This window comes from Lissotriton helveticus, chromosome 3_1 (genome assembly GCF_964261635.1).
Source record: "Lissotriton helveticus chromosome 3_1, aLisHel1.1, whole genome shotgun sequence".
NCBI lineage: Eukaryota > Metazoa > Chordata > Amphibia > Caudata > Salamandridae > Lissotriton > Lissotriton helveticus.
This window is the reverse complement of record NC_136061.1, coordinates 805,057,354-805,072,723: the sequence shown is the minus strand read 5'-3', so window position 1 is coordinate 805,072,723 and position 15,370 is coordinate 805,057,354. Positions and strand designations below refer to the sequence as shown.

Genomic DNA, 15,370 nt, shown 5'->3' with positions numbered 1-15,370 from the left:
AAGTATGGAAGTCTGTGGGTCACCTCACTGTGTTATGTACACAGAGCCATCATTTTGCCTTACACCGTTGGTTGCCCACAGCCGTAATGCAAATACTGAAAATGCCCCTACCCACAGGGCCTTACTTATGAGGCACTGGCCTAGGGCATCGCTGAAAGGCTTCTTGCTGCAATGCCCTATACAACTGTGGACAGCAATGCACTGTATTTATGAAATATGGGGGCTTATTTATGAGAGGCTTGCGCCGCCGAAGCGTCTCAATCATATCTCTTGTATCGTCACCCGAAGCATGCCCCGGCTTTGCCTCTTCTTCTTGAGCTGTTCTGGCTCACGATTAAAAAAAGAATTCAATTTCAAGCCCTATGCTATATCTTCAAAGCTAGAGCTGGACTAGGTCCTCGCTATATCCAGCATCTTGTGGCACCCTATCAGCCCAGACGGACATTGAGTTCAGGTAATCAGGCTTTATGCCTTGTGCCCAGGATCCATCTGGAGCATATGGGAGGTCTCGCCTTCACATATTTGGGCCGAAAACTTTGGAATACCTTCTGAAATCTTTAAGACACTGCACGTTTCTGCTGTTATTTTGCAAGAACCTAAAGACCTGGGTATTTTTAATTTTCCAATTAGACATTTCTACCGATGCTTAGTGCCGGAAAACCCAATGAGTAGCCTTGTGCTTTATAAATGGAAAAATCTAAATATCCATGTGGCAACTCAAAGCCCCTTGGCATGGCTTTGCATGGCCTCATAGATATGGAGTAAGACAAAGCAGGGCAAGTCGCAGCCTTGCCTTACTCTGTGTCAAGGAAGCGTTCCATGGGCATTGCGGTGGGTTATCCCACGCAGCACCCATGGATTTAAATGCTACTTCAGATATACCTAATCACCTAAATCTGGGGCAACGTCAAAATCTTATGCCTCTCCAGAAGTGCATTACAAGGAGAAATATTTGTATTTCTCCTCGTTTTTTCCTATTTCAATGTGTGCTGCATTCTGCACTATACATTGAAATGTTTTTGTGCAGGAAGGTGCCCCTTCCTGCCCAAAACCAATCCTGTCTACAGTGGAGGCACCCTTGCACTGTGGTGCCTATATTGGAGCTTGGCAGCAAATTGTGCATCAGCACGGTGGGAAAGGCCAGGAATGCACAATATTCCATAAATACGGTGCATTCCTACCCTTTCACTTTGGTGTAGTGCAGCCCCTCAAGAAGACTTGCAGTGCTGCCCTAAGCAAACTAACCTAAGCAATGTAATAGACATCAATATGTGTTGCATTCCATTTCTTCATTAAGGGTGAGTAAGCCTGGTACTAGGTTGTCCCTCCTTACTACAATGTTCACAAAACAACTATGACGAAACAATGCAAATTGTGGTATGCGCTCCATAAAGGTTGTGGGAACAATAGGTTTGCAAACCATTTATTTAATGTGATTTTCTATACCGCGATCATTACCTGAAGGTGTCAGAGTGCTTCACAAAAGAACCAGTTGCGATACATAAGGATTTAGGATTACATGACATAAAAGATACAAACAGGAAAAAAAATGTACAAGCTGTAAAGTCACACAGGGAAAGATATACACATAGAAAAAATTGCAAATGTACAAGTTGTAAAGTCACTCAAGGAAGAGATACAAATGGATAAACTCTAAGAATCACATAGAAATGGTAGTGAGTACAAAGGCCTACTACATATTCTAGTGGTTAGAGTTATCACTATATACATATATATACAAAAAGTAGATTTTCGCAGGATTCCATTTTACCAGCGATTTGGCTTGGACAAATATAGATCACAAATTTACAGAGTGAAAAGAGAAATAAAAAATTAAACAAATAGAAAAAATAAAAATAAAAAGGGGTAGAGAGCGGTATGTGGGGAAGATGAGTTTGAGGCTGAGATTGGTTAGAGGAGAGAGGGGGATATGAGGGCGAGAAAGAGATAAGGCAGTCCAGCGTAAGTGAAATATCTGAAGGTCAGCAGGATTGAATCCGAGAGACCAAAGGAAAGGACAAGAATCAACAAAATGGCCGACCTGGGTCGTGGGCATCGATGGAAACCATCTCAACATGTCAAGGTGCACCCAGGGCAAGAGCGACAGCAGGAGAGGGTCCCAAAATGGCGGGGTGCACACAAGTTCCAGTCCAAAAGTTACGAGGGCCAAGTCCAAAGAAAACCAGGGAGCCGACCCAACGGAGGAAGAACAAGAGGGGAAAAGGAGCCAGACAGTCAAAAGGAGGAGCATCTTCAGTATTTGCACCTACTTTCACCACTGCTGCACACACATGATCCCTGGTCTAAATGCTCCCACGCTCCTGTACTGGGCACCACAGTCCACTCGTGTCATTAGCCGGAGGGGTGTCAAAATAAATCCCCAGGTCTCCACCCAGCTTTCATGCTCGACAAAAAGCTGGTGTCTATCTTGGCTCTCCAAAGGGGGCGTTAGCGGCTTCGTCATATGTAAGGGGTGAGCGCTGTTATTAAAACCCTCTCCTGGTCATGTAACCTGTCCCGCCCGTCCACTGTGGCCACGGGCCCCCATCCACACACTGCGGTCGGGCCACACAGTCGGATGGAAGCTGCAGATCACGGGCTGCACCAGCTGCGGGCACCTGCCAGGGAAGATGAAAGGGCAGCAGGGAGCCCACTCCTGATGTTTCAGCCCCACTGCAACACACTCAATGTACTGAGATGGATAGGATGTTTAAAATAGTTACATTGACCTCTTGATCTCCACCAAACCAGGCATAGACACTAGATATTAAATAGTAATTAGCCAGAAGTGTGTATTTAAGTTTCAGAAGCCTTACAGGTTGATAAACAAGCCACGTCTCCTACAGCTCTCCGATTTTACTGGCTAAGGTGTGATTTTGCTGTAAAACATTAGTGAAAAGGTCATAAAAGGGAAATATAGCTCATAAAAAGCCTCCAAATGAGTCCTGAAGTAACAGCCATAGTAGCAAGCAAGTGCATGCTAGATAGGAGCTAGATTCACCATGGTGGAACCTCAGTTCACAAGACAAGTTCTATAGGGAAGCGAGATGTAATCGAGTGTGAAACTTCATTCTGCACATTTTTAATAATATAGAAAATATAAATGCACAAAAATCCTCACCCCAGGTTGCCACCATTTGTCCCACAATATATGTTACCTTCACATGGTGGCTTGGTGTAAAGCTGATATCACACAGTGATAGGGAAGACAAGCTGGAATCCTCTGCACTGAGTGGTACTCCAGCTTGTCTTTGGTGGCTCTGAGAATCTAATGCCCAATAAGTGTTTAAAAAAATAAAACAAGGACATCCAATGCAATTTCAGCAAGTGTTTTTATTTTAGGGAGAGTTGGTGTGGAGTGGGGCAGAGAGCCTCTCAGACACATCTCACATTAAGCCCCACCCCCTCACCTCACACTGTGAAATTGTGTTTGATGTTGACAGGCAGGAGTATCGAAAGGGTCTTTCTTCTCTCTAATGATTAAGACAGAATGAGAAATGGGAAGAAATATGTAACAGTTGCGTGGCAAGAGATATTTTAGTGGTGTTAAATATGTTTGGGAAGCCATGGTATTTAAAAAGTAGGACATGTTGGTGTAACAAGTCCTGGCAGTGGAAACCTCCTTCAGTCATGTTTCTCTGTTGTAAGGCTATCTCTTGCATAGACTAACACTGGGTTACCATATTACATTTAATAATGTGCTAACTTCTGATTGGGAGCAGGTAGAGATTTTCTGTTTTCATTCAAATGAATTGTAATTTAAAAGCCTATTTAAGGCTGAAGTTGGATTTAAAACCACATTTCTGAAAATGCCACTTTTAGAAAGTTTTTGGAGAAAAGGAGTTAGGTTCTTGAAATATGGGAATGGCTGAACCTTATATGAATACAAAAAATATATGTTTTTTTTTGTAAATGGTATGTATAAGTTAATGTGTATATTTGTTATATATGTTGTGTTGTTTTTTCTGACATAGAAACAATTGATTTTTTCTATGAAGTCCATTTAAAAGAGAAGGTAAAAATAAATATACCTAACAAATCAAAATTGAGCTTGATCTGTTGCTAATGACTTAGAGCAAAACTAAACAGAGTGAGTTGGCATATATATATTTTTTGTACTTTTAGAAAGTTGGCATTTTCTTGTTCTTACCATTCAGGCCTTCTGCCAGATTTCTGGGTCACATGACTGTAAATGGCTCTACTATTGGTATTTGTGTATTACTTCCAGACATTGACATAAAAGGGGACTAGATGTGGGTAGAATGGACCAACCTGATGGAATGGCTGGGGGCAGAGCTGTGCTGGGCTGCACTTACACTGACACTTGTCTTTTGTCACCCCAACTTCTTGGAATCTTGACAGGGGAAGGGAAGACATTTTAAGAAGCAGATGTGGGGGTAGTATAGAGAATCCCCCCACTTCAAAGGTTGGCATCAGTTATATATATTGTCCCTCTTCAGTAAACTGCTAGATCTGTAAACAATACAGAAGGAGGATGCCCTGTCAAAAGATGGCTGCCCTGCTGCTACCAGAGTGCCCCGCTGCTTCGGGACTGACTTGATATACCTTCAAAGAGGATTTTAAATTGCAATATATTTGAGTGTAAAAACAATTTTTCCATCTGCTCCCAATCAAAAGTTATCACTTATTAAATGAGATAAGGTAACCAAGTGTTAGTCAATGGAAAGATATGCCTTAAAGTAGTAAAAACACCTTTAGGAGTTTTTCATTGCTAGGACATGTAAGACCTAAACCCGCATGTCCTGCTTTTGAATTATAATGTACCCTGCCCTTTGAGCATTTAGGGCCTATTCTTGGGGTAACTTATATGTATTCAAATGGAAGTTTTATGCATGGGAGAAGGTTGACTTTGTAGCAATAGCTGGCTTGAGATATGTTTTATGGGTGGCACGAGGAGAGCATCAGGCCCACTAGTAGCATTTAGTGTACAGGTCCTAAGTACATGTGGCACCATTTTTCTAGGGACATACAAGTAAATTAAATGTGACAATTATGTGTAGTCTTATTTTTGCTATCTTTTTGGGAGAGGTCATCATCACTATAGCACTGGTTAGCAGTGGTAACATGCACAGAGTCCTAAAGCCAACCGAAACAAATTCAGTAAATGGCAGGAGTGAAGGCAAAATGTTTGGGGCAATACCACTCCAAGTATGTTAGGTCTAACAGTTGGACATTGATTTACTGCAATAATTCTGACTAGTGATTAGTACCATCGGGATGAAAGCTTGAACGTCTTCCTCAAAGAGAATAATGTTGCCTGCTTTGGCTGATTTTTTTATGGCTTATCCTTTTTTCTATACCTTTGCGTTGATATTAGTACCCTAGTGGAAAGAGTAGGTAGTAATAGGCACCTTTACTGGTGTACTGTGCCAGCTGAAAGAAGCTTGAAGAAGTACTGCTAACTCTGATGCTAGTGTTTGGTTGATGATTGAGCACCACGACCACCCTAATAAATGAAACGTCCATATTGTGTGTTTTGCAGAGTAGCTTGAAGAAAAGGCCATGTCACCCGACCAAAAGGGTATACAACCTTTACAACGAAATTTTTACCACGCACTACCATTACAACGCGGTCATTACAACGCATACCATTACAACGCATTGCGCTGGGGGGCGCTCTAGGATAGGGAATAGGTTAATTTACTATCCAATAACCTTCCCTAGTGTCCACGGGGACTGGAGTTGGAATAGTAAATGAAACTATTCACTATCCAGCACCCCAAAGCGCTATGCGTTGTAATGGTATGCGTGGTAAAAATCGCGTTGTAATGGTATGCGTGGTAAAAGTATGCGTTGTAACATCATACATCCGACCAAAAGCCTTCTCATCATCTAGAGTAACATTCACCACCAAACCATACTTTTATTGCCCTGTAGATCGAATGAGCCAAACGTGTGGTGTTATTATTCCAGATTCTCTCTTTCATAAATTCAGTTTGTTCTCTAGAGACAGTGTCAGGCAATACCGCAATCAACCCAGTGGCAAACATGTTATATATTTTATACTCAAGCGGGCAGCAAAATAAAGAGAGAAATGGGCAGCATTCCGCATAGGATAGATTTTGGGCTCACCCTCAAAATCAAAGGATTTTAGACATTATTTTCACATATGAAATTACAAAAACTGCAGATTACAAAAGTTACAATCTCAGGAAATAAGAGCACCGTCTTATTAAACATCATATTGTTTTGACATCGAGAACTATAGCACTAAATGAATAGTGATTCTGCCCTCTCTGTGCTAATGCTATTCGAGTTGGTTGAACAAACTACATACATGAACAACAGCAAACCTTTGTGAACAAATAGGATACAGTGAGCTGGAGGAAAGACCTTAAAGTAATAGTTGCAGTTTTGTGACTGAGCCGAGGAAGATTCAAGCAGAAATAAACATAGAAATGTGGAAAGGAATGAAAAAGGTGAAATCCATTTAGAAAAACATGGCTTCAGTACCTAAATTGAGACCTAGTTAACAAGTGTCAGGAAAACACACTTCTCTCCAGCAAATGAAAATCGTTTTAAAAGCAAAAGTATTATATCGGGGTGTACATGTGCAATAGAATGTGAAACGTAATTTTGCACATTGCTAATAATCTAGAAAATATAAATGCACAAATATCCTCACCACAGGGTGCCACCATTTGTCACACAATATCTGTTCCCTTCACATGGTGACTTTGTGAAAAACTGATATCACACAGTTGAAGGGAAGGCAAGCTGGAATCCCCTGTACTGAGTGGTACTCCAGCTTGATCTGAGAAGCTATTGCCCAGTAAGTGTTTTAAAGAAAAAAAACAAGGACATCCGCTGCAGCCTTGTCAAGTGTTTGTTTTTTGAGGGGAGTGAGAGTTGGAGAGGAGTGAGGCTGAGAGCCTCTCAGACACTTCTCGCATGAAGTCCCACCCCTCTCCTCACAGTTTGAAATTTTGTTTAGAATTGACAGGCAGGAGGATCAAGAGGGTTTTTGCTTATATTTAATGATTACGAGAGAATGAAAAATAAAAAACAAAATGTAGCAGTTGCGGGGCAAGATTAATGTTTGTGGCGTTAAACACGTTTGGGTAGCCACCCGGTTACAGATCTTTGCCTAATAGGAAAGAATCCATAACTCTACAGATTTTGTGTTTCGTAAAAACCTCCTTCAAACAATGATTTTCAGAAAAGCTTGGAAGGTGAAGACTAGCTAGATATTCTCTAATGTTCTTGCTGTCACAGAATTAATCAGGTGAGTATAATTCTGCTTAAAAGTCTTGATGTTTTAAGAATAGCTTCATTATTCATTACAATAGTTCCTTGGACCAGTTTGGTTGCATTTATATTTGGCATGGATCTTTTAGCTTTTCAGGCATTTTCAGCTTTACTACTTTCACAAAAATGTTTCTGCCTTTGGCATATTTATCCACTCCCTGGCATCACTACTAGTGACTTAATAATATTCATATTTTAAACTTTGGAGTTTGTTGCAAGTAGTCATGCTATTCACTGATATGGATATACTCTCAAGTTTATTAATCTCTTGTTCAATCTAGGATACTTATTGTTTCCTCCTTGTATTATAATCCCATGCAATGCAAATGATTGTACTACATATAAAAGATTTCATGGCATCCCATAATGTGACAAGATATGTTTCTATAAGGCTGTTTTTTTTAAAGTTGTGCTCATTGCTGTATCATTTTTTGCTGATCTAGAAGGCTTTCTGAAAGAAAAACACACAAAGACACGATGGCAGGGTATATGGTGCCGCACTACTACTAGTATTCTCCAAAAAGTAATAATGAAAAGTAAACCCTAATAAGGTTTTCCTATACAATCTCTCACAAATTGCCCACCTCTAAAGACCAGCCACCGTTATAGGTCTTAAATGTAACACATATAAACAAAAGTAAGAGAGGCACATGTAAAGAGACAAATGCACAACAATCCTTGGAAACAGTCCACAACACATGGAGGAGTGATGATGACAGGAACACGTAAGGCTTGATGTAATAGATCCTTTATTCATAATTTATATACAACACAGCCAACGCGTTTCACCCATGCGGGCTTCTTCAGGGCAAAAAGTGGTCCAACAAGCGTAAATCGCCCGGGTTGGTTGAGGAAGCTATTGCAGAGTACTCGCAACAAGGCTTCAATATACATGCAATGTAAACCACGCCAGCAATCACAAGTGAACAGTTAATGGCTAATAATAATAGTTCACGAATAGTAGCCTTGCAAACCCAAGCGCATTAAGAGTTGCGCTGTACCGCCTAATTCTATACGGCCCAGAGACCGATGTACCGCCGGATTGTATACAGCCGAGAGACGTACTTCTTCCACGTATCATTTCAAAACATCCATGATTTAGCCCCTATATCTTTCCTTCCAAATGAAAAATCAAGGCTTTTACTTGCTGATCCATGACTAACACAGATGCAATTGTAGTATGAGTTGTAGTTGTGTCATTTTATCATATAACTTAGCATGTTTTGCAAAGCTTGCAATGCTTTAAAAACACGCACCATTGTGCAGCCTCAGCCATCACAGATTTATATACTTTGTTGAATACCCAACATCTTGGTAGTGTCCACTCCCACGAGACTCCTGTGAGGAAAGCTTTTCCCCTTCATCAAGATTGCATGTCATCTGGTTCTTCTACCACCGTAAATGGAGTCACTTCTTTATAGTACACACAAATCACGGCTTTGTGGATCAAGACATGAAGGGGCATATTTACAAGCCCCTATCGCCACCACTGTGTCACTTTTAAAGACCTTTAAATCCAACCAGTGGTAAGCAATGGGCATGCTCGAAGCTCACTGTAAACTGAAAAATCTCTGGTAGATATTTACAAGCCCCTATCGCCACATGAATGTCACTTTTAGTGATGTTCCTGTCGCGATATGTGCTTCGCCTTATTTACAAGGCAGCGTTAAACCACTTAATGTGGCTTAACGCTGCCTTGTGAATAAGGCCCGCTTTCACGCTATACTTAGTGTGAAATGAGAGGGCAATCGGTGTTGCTGTGGGCGTTCCACTGCAACACCCGTTGATTTTGACGCTGCCCCATATTTAAAAGATTGCATGCATATGGGGCAGCGCCAAAATTAAAATCAGGGAAAACCTGGTCTTACCCTGGTGCAACAAAGAGAAATGTTTTATTTCTCCTCGTTTTTTGCTGTTTCTATTTGTGCTTCGTTGTGCAGCACACATAGAAACAGCAAAACTCCTTTGATTGTTTATGTGTTGAAGGTGACTATTCCTGCCCATAAACAATCATTCAAAAAAATTATGTTTTGCAACTTCTGGGTGTGCTGCATTAACCTTTTCCATGCGTCGGATGGCCGGCGGCCGGCCGACGTCAAGGCGGGCATGTGCGGAAGACGCCATCGGCCGTCCAAACTGCACACAAGTCATTTTTTTCTGCACCGCGGCAGAATGCCCGCCTCAGCGAGGTGGTTAAGCAGCACAACTAGAAGTTACAATACGCCATTTCAGATTGTTTATGTGGAGGAAGGGACACCTTCCTGAACAAAAACAATCACTCCCCTCAATGCAGGCACCCTTGCAATATTGTGCAAGGGTGCCTGCGTTGGCATTAGGCAGCTAACTCTAGCACCAGCGCATGGTGAAACTCAGGGCTGCACCATATTGTGAATATGGTGCAGCCCTGCGTTTCTAAAGTGACGGAGCATGGCGTTAGCCTTCTTGGCTTAACGCCACGCTTCGCCACTTTATTTGTAAATATTCCCCAGAGTTTCTGCAAGATATTCGGCATTTTCAAGTTGTAAACTACTCTTAAAGTAATAAAGAAATGTCTGAACCAGATTCTGCAAGTTTATAATTTGCTAACTGACTATTGTTTCCTAAAACAGGTGCATGTGGAAAAATAGTGCGCCACAAATGTTCTACTTATGTAAGATTTCAAGGCTCCAGGTTGTAACGACTTTCAAACATTCTATAGACTGCCCTAAATAATGCAAATATGTCAAGGTAGCTGTTGTGTGAAAAAGACCAAAATGTAAAAAGAGTTTTTTTTAAAGTTTTTGTTATTGTAAAAAACATACATAATTTCTTATAGAACCTCTATTTTTAGTAAAAACCTAAGCAACTTTGCATATTGCAAAAACTTATCATTAATATCAACTTCCTAAAAGACAAATAATATGCCTTACAGCCCTTCTACGGAAGCTATTTGTTGGGATAAGAATGTCCCGTGCTTAATACACTCCTGCATTCCCATGCCTTGACATACCCACTGCATATATATATGGTATCCTGACTTTTTATTCTGGCCCTGGTGTCACACAAGTCTAAGTGTTTGTCTGCAGAGGCTTAGGCATGTCTTTGACCGTTAAAGGTCCTGGAACTGTTCTGTTACCGGGGAGGCCCACCAAGCATGCCCTAATTATTGAGAGTGGTGTATTATCCCTGTAATGGGTTAAGAACATCGATCGAATGTGTCTTTTTTGAGAAAGACACATCCAATCAAATATCAGGGGGTCCAACGATTAAGGCAAAGGTAACAACGATTTCAAGCTGGGCCTTGAACAGAGTAGTCAAAATGACTAGCTCCCCCCCCAAAAAATCGTGTGCCTGGGGATGGACAAAAAGGAGCCCCAGTGAACAAGGTTAGACTTATCCCTTGCCGGACAGCGTATGGTCGCAGTGAATTTGGTACAGAACGGATAAAGGGGCCTCTGACTCCTCCATACTCCAAAAAGTCTTGCTGGATGAGGACTAAAATTAAAAAAGATAAGAACATCGATCAAAGTGGCATCATCTACTGGTTAAAGGAATCAATAGAGTGACCAGTCCTTTTGATCTTTGACACTGGATTGAGGACTACTGGCCAAGCTGTGTAAATGTCCACTTCTATGCACTTGCACAAACCCTTTCACTGACATCCTGAGTGCCTGTTAAGTGTGGTTGGGTGTGTAAGACTTACATGGCATTTGAATGAGTCAGGGTATGGAGGCCAGTGGAATCTTTTTGGATACCCATGGCCAGATCAAACAGAAGATGGAGATTTGGGGCTCTACTCCCAGATTTTGGAAGAGCATTGCTTCCATTCCTGCAGCTGGTGGAACAAAATCCAGAACTGAAAAGAGAAGAGTGGAGAAATCCCTCAGTCTATGAGGCTATTTGGTTAGCAAGGAGCTATTGAGTAGTCTTGCTGACCACTGACTGCCATTTGATGGATGGTAACATCCAGGGGTGGGACTGCATCTTCTGTTGTGAAAGATGAAGAAGTGTGTAGGTGGAGCCCACCCTTTTGTATCTCTCTGATTATGCCTTCAATTTGGCTGATAACAGCCAAGTGCAGCAACCTCACACCTCTCTGTACGTCTGTTGTGGGTTTTCCAGGATGGAGACAGCCCAGTGCTACATGATATGTATAATCTCAGTTTCCACAAAGGCATTGTCGGGAGACCAGACTGGGAAAGTCACTTGAAAGAAGAACCCGTTCTACAGTTCAAGATGGTGAATGCACACCCTGTGTCTGAAAGTCGTATATAAAAGTGGGACCCAAAACACTCCTTTATTCCATCTCCAAGTTCTTTGTGACAAAGGAAGGGAACGTGCTGCAAAGCAGAGGATGCCTGTGAAACCAAGTATTGTATCTGCCGGACAAAGAGTCTCCCACAGGTGAGGGAACATTACCCGAAGCCTGGGTTTTCTGATAAATTAGCTGTGTGCCTGATCTTAAATGTCTCGAAGCATGCCTGCCTGTTGAGAAAGGAAAGGAAATTGGTTTGCACCACAGGATGAGGGACTGTCCAGGAAAGAGTGAGGTCCATACTATCCACGGAGAACCAGGAAGAGGCCAACTGCTTGAGAGTGAGCTGTGAAGACACAGGTGCCTATGGACCCCTCAGACCGTTTTCTGGCAGGAACTACAATATTGTGATGGTGTGATTGCTGAAGGCCCAATTGGGTATACAGTGGCATGACAAAAACAAATCCAATCGGACCAGCAACCGACGACTTGCTGAATATCCTAGTGTGTCTGCAGCTGGTGAATTACTAAAGGGCCATTTGGGACTATATTTGTGCAACAGTTGGGCATAATATGAGCCACAGTTGGGCGGAATATCTGCGTAAATTATGTGTTGTGGAGGACCCCTCTGGTAATGCACCTCCCTATGGTTCAGTCTGAATAGTGATGCTTCAGGACTGCTGATCACCAAACTGTGGACTGCACCTGATGCAATTCGGATCATGTCCACCCAATTTGCTGTGGCCGAGCCCTAGATCAGCCTCACAAGAGCCAACACAGCTACTGAGCGAAGATGGCTAGTTGGACTCACTGCTGAATTCAGCCGGTGCCGAGCCCAACAGACTGCAACACAGACCTCCCAGTTTGTTTAATGACCTTCTGCCAGCATACACGAGTACCCTGGAGTACAAGGTGGCAGCTATAAAAACGTGTAACACTCTTCTACCTGTGGTGGGTGAGATAAACAGACTGAGTGTATCCTTCGCGCTGAGGGTGAGTGAGACTATACCTTAGACAAATTCACTCTGTTACTGATTGCCCTTAGATCCATGAGTTCCCAGTACTGGGAAGAGTTCTGGTAAGGGAGGCTGAGGGAGTCAGGTGAGTGTAGCATCAGTCTATGATAGTGCCAAGAGATACTAATTAAGTATATGACTATTGTACTGTATACTACACATGTGTAATTGAAATACTTTCTTATTACAAACACTTGGCTGGACATTAGCTATATTGGGGCTGGAGGATGATTGTTAAGCTCTGGTCTTGCGCGCCCCCACACTACCTGCCTGAGAAGACTGTGGTTGTTTGCCCTCACTACCCTGAGACTCAAGTGCAGAAGGGTTGTTTTTGACCCAGTTTGCAGAGCCATAGTAGGACAGACCAGGGACATGAGTGACAAATGACCTCAACTAACACAGTAGACAGCCAGTTTTCCCTGCATGCCCAATGCCCGCGCCTTCTCGAATGGGTTCTTCTACTATTATTGACAGAGTGCTTGCAATTTTACAAATATTTAATGAAGCCTAACATTTTCACAGTAATGTGATTACAGTTTTTCAATATCTTCAAAAAAGTATACTAACTTTTCATGAATTTGAACCTGAATTTCCAACATTGGTCTAAGTTTTTTTCTCCAGATTTTTAGAGTAACCTCTATGTAATGTGTATCATTTAGATTGATTTACTTAAATGTATCATACAGCGATAGCCTGAAAATCTGGTATGGGTCCATCCCCTGTGAACCTGCGTTGCGCATGCTTTAGAAGATCTCTTTTATCAACACCACCACTTAGAATCACTTCTCAACATCTTTGGATTCTGCTATGATTTCTATCTTCACTTCCTTCTTCCTTTTTCCTTTAGTGGATGGAAAGGGAGCTGATAATTTGCAGCATGGAGAGGACGAACACGATGACGTGCTTATGAAGCAGAACAGAAAGGTTTGCAATACTTCTCATGGCACATTTCCCTCCCGATCCATGATTGTCTCACGCCACCTTTCCTTTCTTGTATCTGTCACAAATAGGCCTTTCATGTGGCTACAAATTTACCTTTTATTCAGCCTACTCTGTCTTCTGGAGGACCACGGTGGAGGGAATATAGTAACGGATTAAGGTGGTGTTACTGAGCAGTTTCCTCGTGACTATGGTATTTTCTCATCAAGGAAATTATTTATATAAGCAGAAGAGAAAAATTAAAGACTTGCATTGGTTTCTATACATGTAACTAATATGAACCTATTTTAGCTATATTACCATGCAAAAAGAAACTTTCGATTTCTGATTTCTCAATAATCTTAACATTGGTTCTTTATTAAGAAACTTCCTGATGCCACTTTCAGTGGCTATTTTCTTTTTTTCATCAACAACAATAATTCTGTGTTATAGAACCCTGGATAACTCCATAAAACATCTATTTCAATGTAACATCCATTGCTTTGATCTAAAAATGTGCTTTTATTGTGGAATGCTCAGATTCATCCATATAAAGTATAATTTTGCATCTGCGAAAATGAGCAAGAGAGTGGGGATGAATGCTGCTGGAATAATGCCATACGTTGAGAAAACCATGGGACCGCTTTGAAGTTTTCACTATTACCGCTCATTGTTTCACAGATCACTGGGAGCATAATCCATCCATCATAATGTGCCGCTCCCCAGGCTTTTGTCCATTCCCCGTGACTGGTTTTAGTTAGAGTCAATACTCCTCTCAACTTATTGATAAAAGCAAGGATTTTAAAGTTCACTGAAAAGATGATAATTCTGTAATTCAGAGCTGTTATTTAGCTTAATAGACTTCAGCAGAGACTGATTTTTAACCGTTTTTTAACAGTTTTACACTCTTTTATGTCCTGGAGGTTAGACCTACTTCATATAATCTAATATATTATTTTAAGTCCATTCTTTGTGACAATTTTCGCTCTCTTGCCAGCAGGGCTAGACTGGGAACCCAAACCGGCTATGCAAAGTGCTAGGCCGCCCCCTCCCCGTGAGTTGGGGGTGCGGCCAAGCTATTTGCCACAGCCGGCTTCGGACAATTTCGTTACAGTGGCCGATATTGCAGCTATGCTGCAAAAAAGGCCCTGTAATAAAATCGGCCCCCAGGGGCCCAAAACCGGCCTTCAGCCCTGGCAGCCCTCCAAGGAAATGCCTGGTGCCCGCTACGGCCAGTCCGGCCCTGCTTGCCAGACTACAGTTGGAGTGTGTGTTTTTTCTAAATCGTTACATACATACTTAAAGGGGTCTTTGTTCAGTGTTCTTTATCCATTGGTCTACTGTCATTCACATTTTGCTGCCATCCTACTCATCCTACAGCATGTGGGAATGGCTCAGCCCACTTCAGTCATTGGCTCCCTTCATATTAAGTGACTGTATTATGATTGTGTACATTAAGCACTTTCATCTAAAATATAGTTCTCGCAGTGCCTGGAAGAACGGGTCAATTTGTTGTTTTGTTTTCTGGTTTTGCCTACAAAGAGCTTGCACTGTGCTTGTGAAATCTAATGTAATTAATATAAATCTTAAAAGGGGCTTAAGTCCTGCCCTTACTTTCAGTTGCTTGTCACTTACTTTTCCTTTGTTTCTGTTGGTTGTAGCACGCTATTTCCTGTTATTCTTCATGTGTTTTTCTTATCAGTGGAGCTTGGCCCAAGTACCTCCTTTTAAGTCCGCTTTTTCCAACCTATTATTTTTCTTTGTGAGCAAGCCTGTTTGGCAGCTACATGTGATTTGTACTGCTGTGCTTCTTACGTAATTTAATTATTGTTTAAATTACTGTTATTGGAATACTTTTAAAAAATGTACTTTCTTCCCACAGTGCATATTTTCTGCACCAAATCGATTTTCTGCACCAAATCGATGTGTTTCC

General features: G+C 41.7%; 1 protein-coding gene across 1 annotated transcript in view; it reads left to right on the top strand.

The window, feature by feature from the left end:
- USH1C (USH1 protein network component harmonin) overlaps positions 1–15,370 on the top strand; it is an 898,978-nt gene that overhangs the window by 506,247 nt on the left and 377,361 nt on the right. Inside the window, exon 15 of the mRNA XM_078681063.1 lies at positions 13,367–13,443. Within this exon, the coding sequence (XP_078537189.1) occupies positions 13,367–13,443 (77 nt within the window). The remainder of the gene's footprint in view (positions 1–13,366; positions 13,444–15,370) is intronic.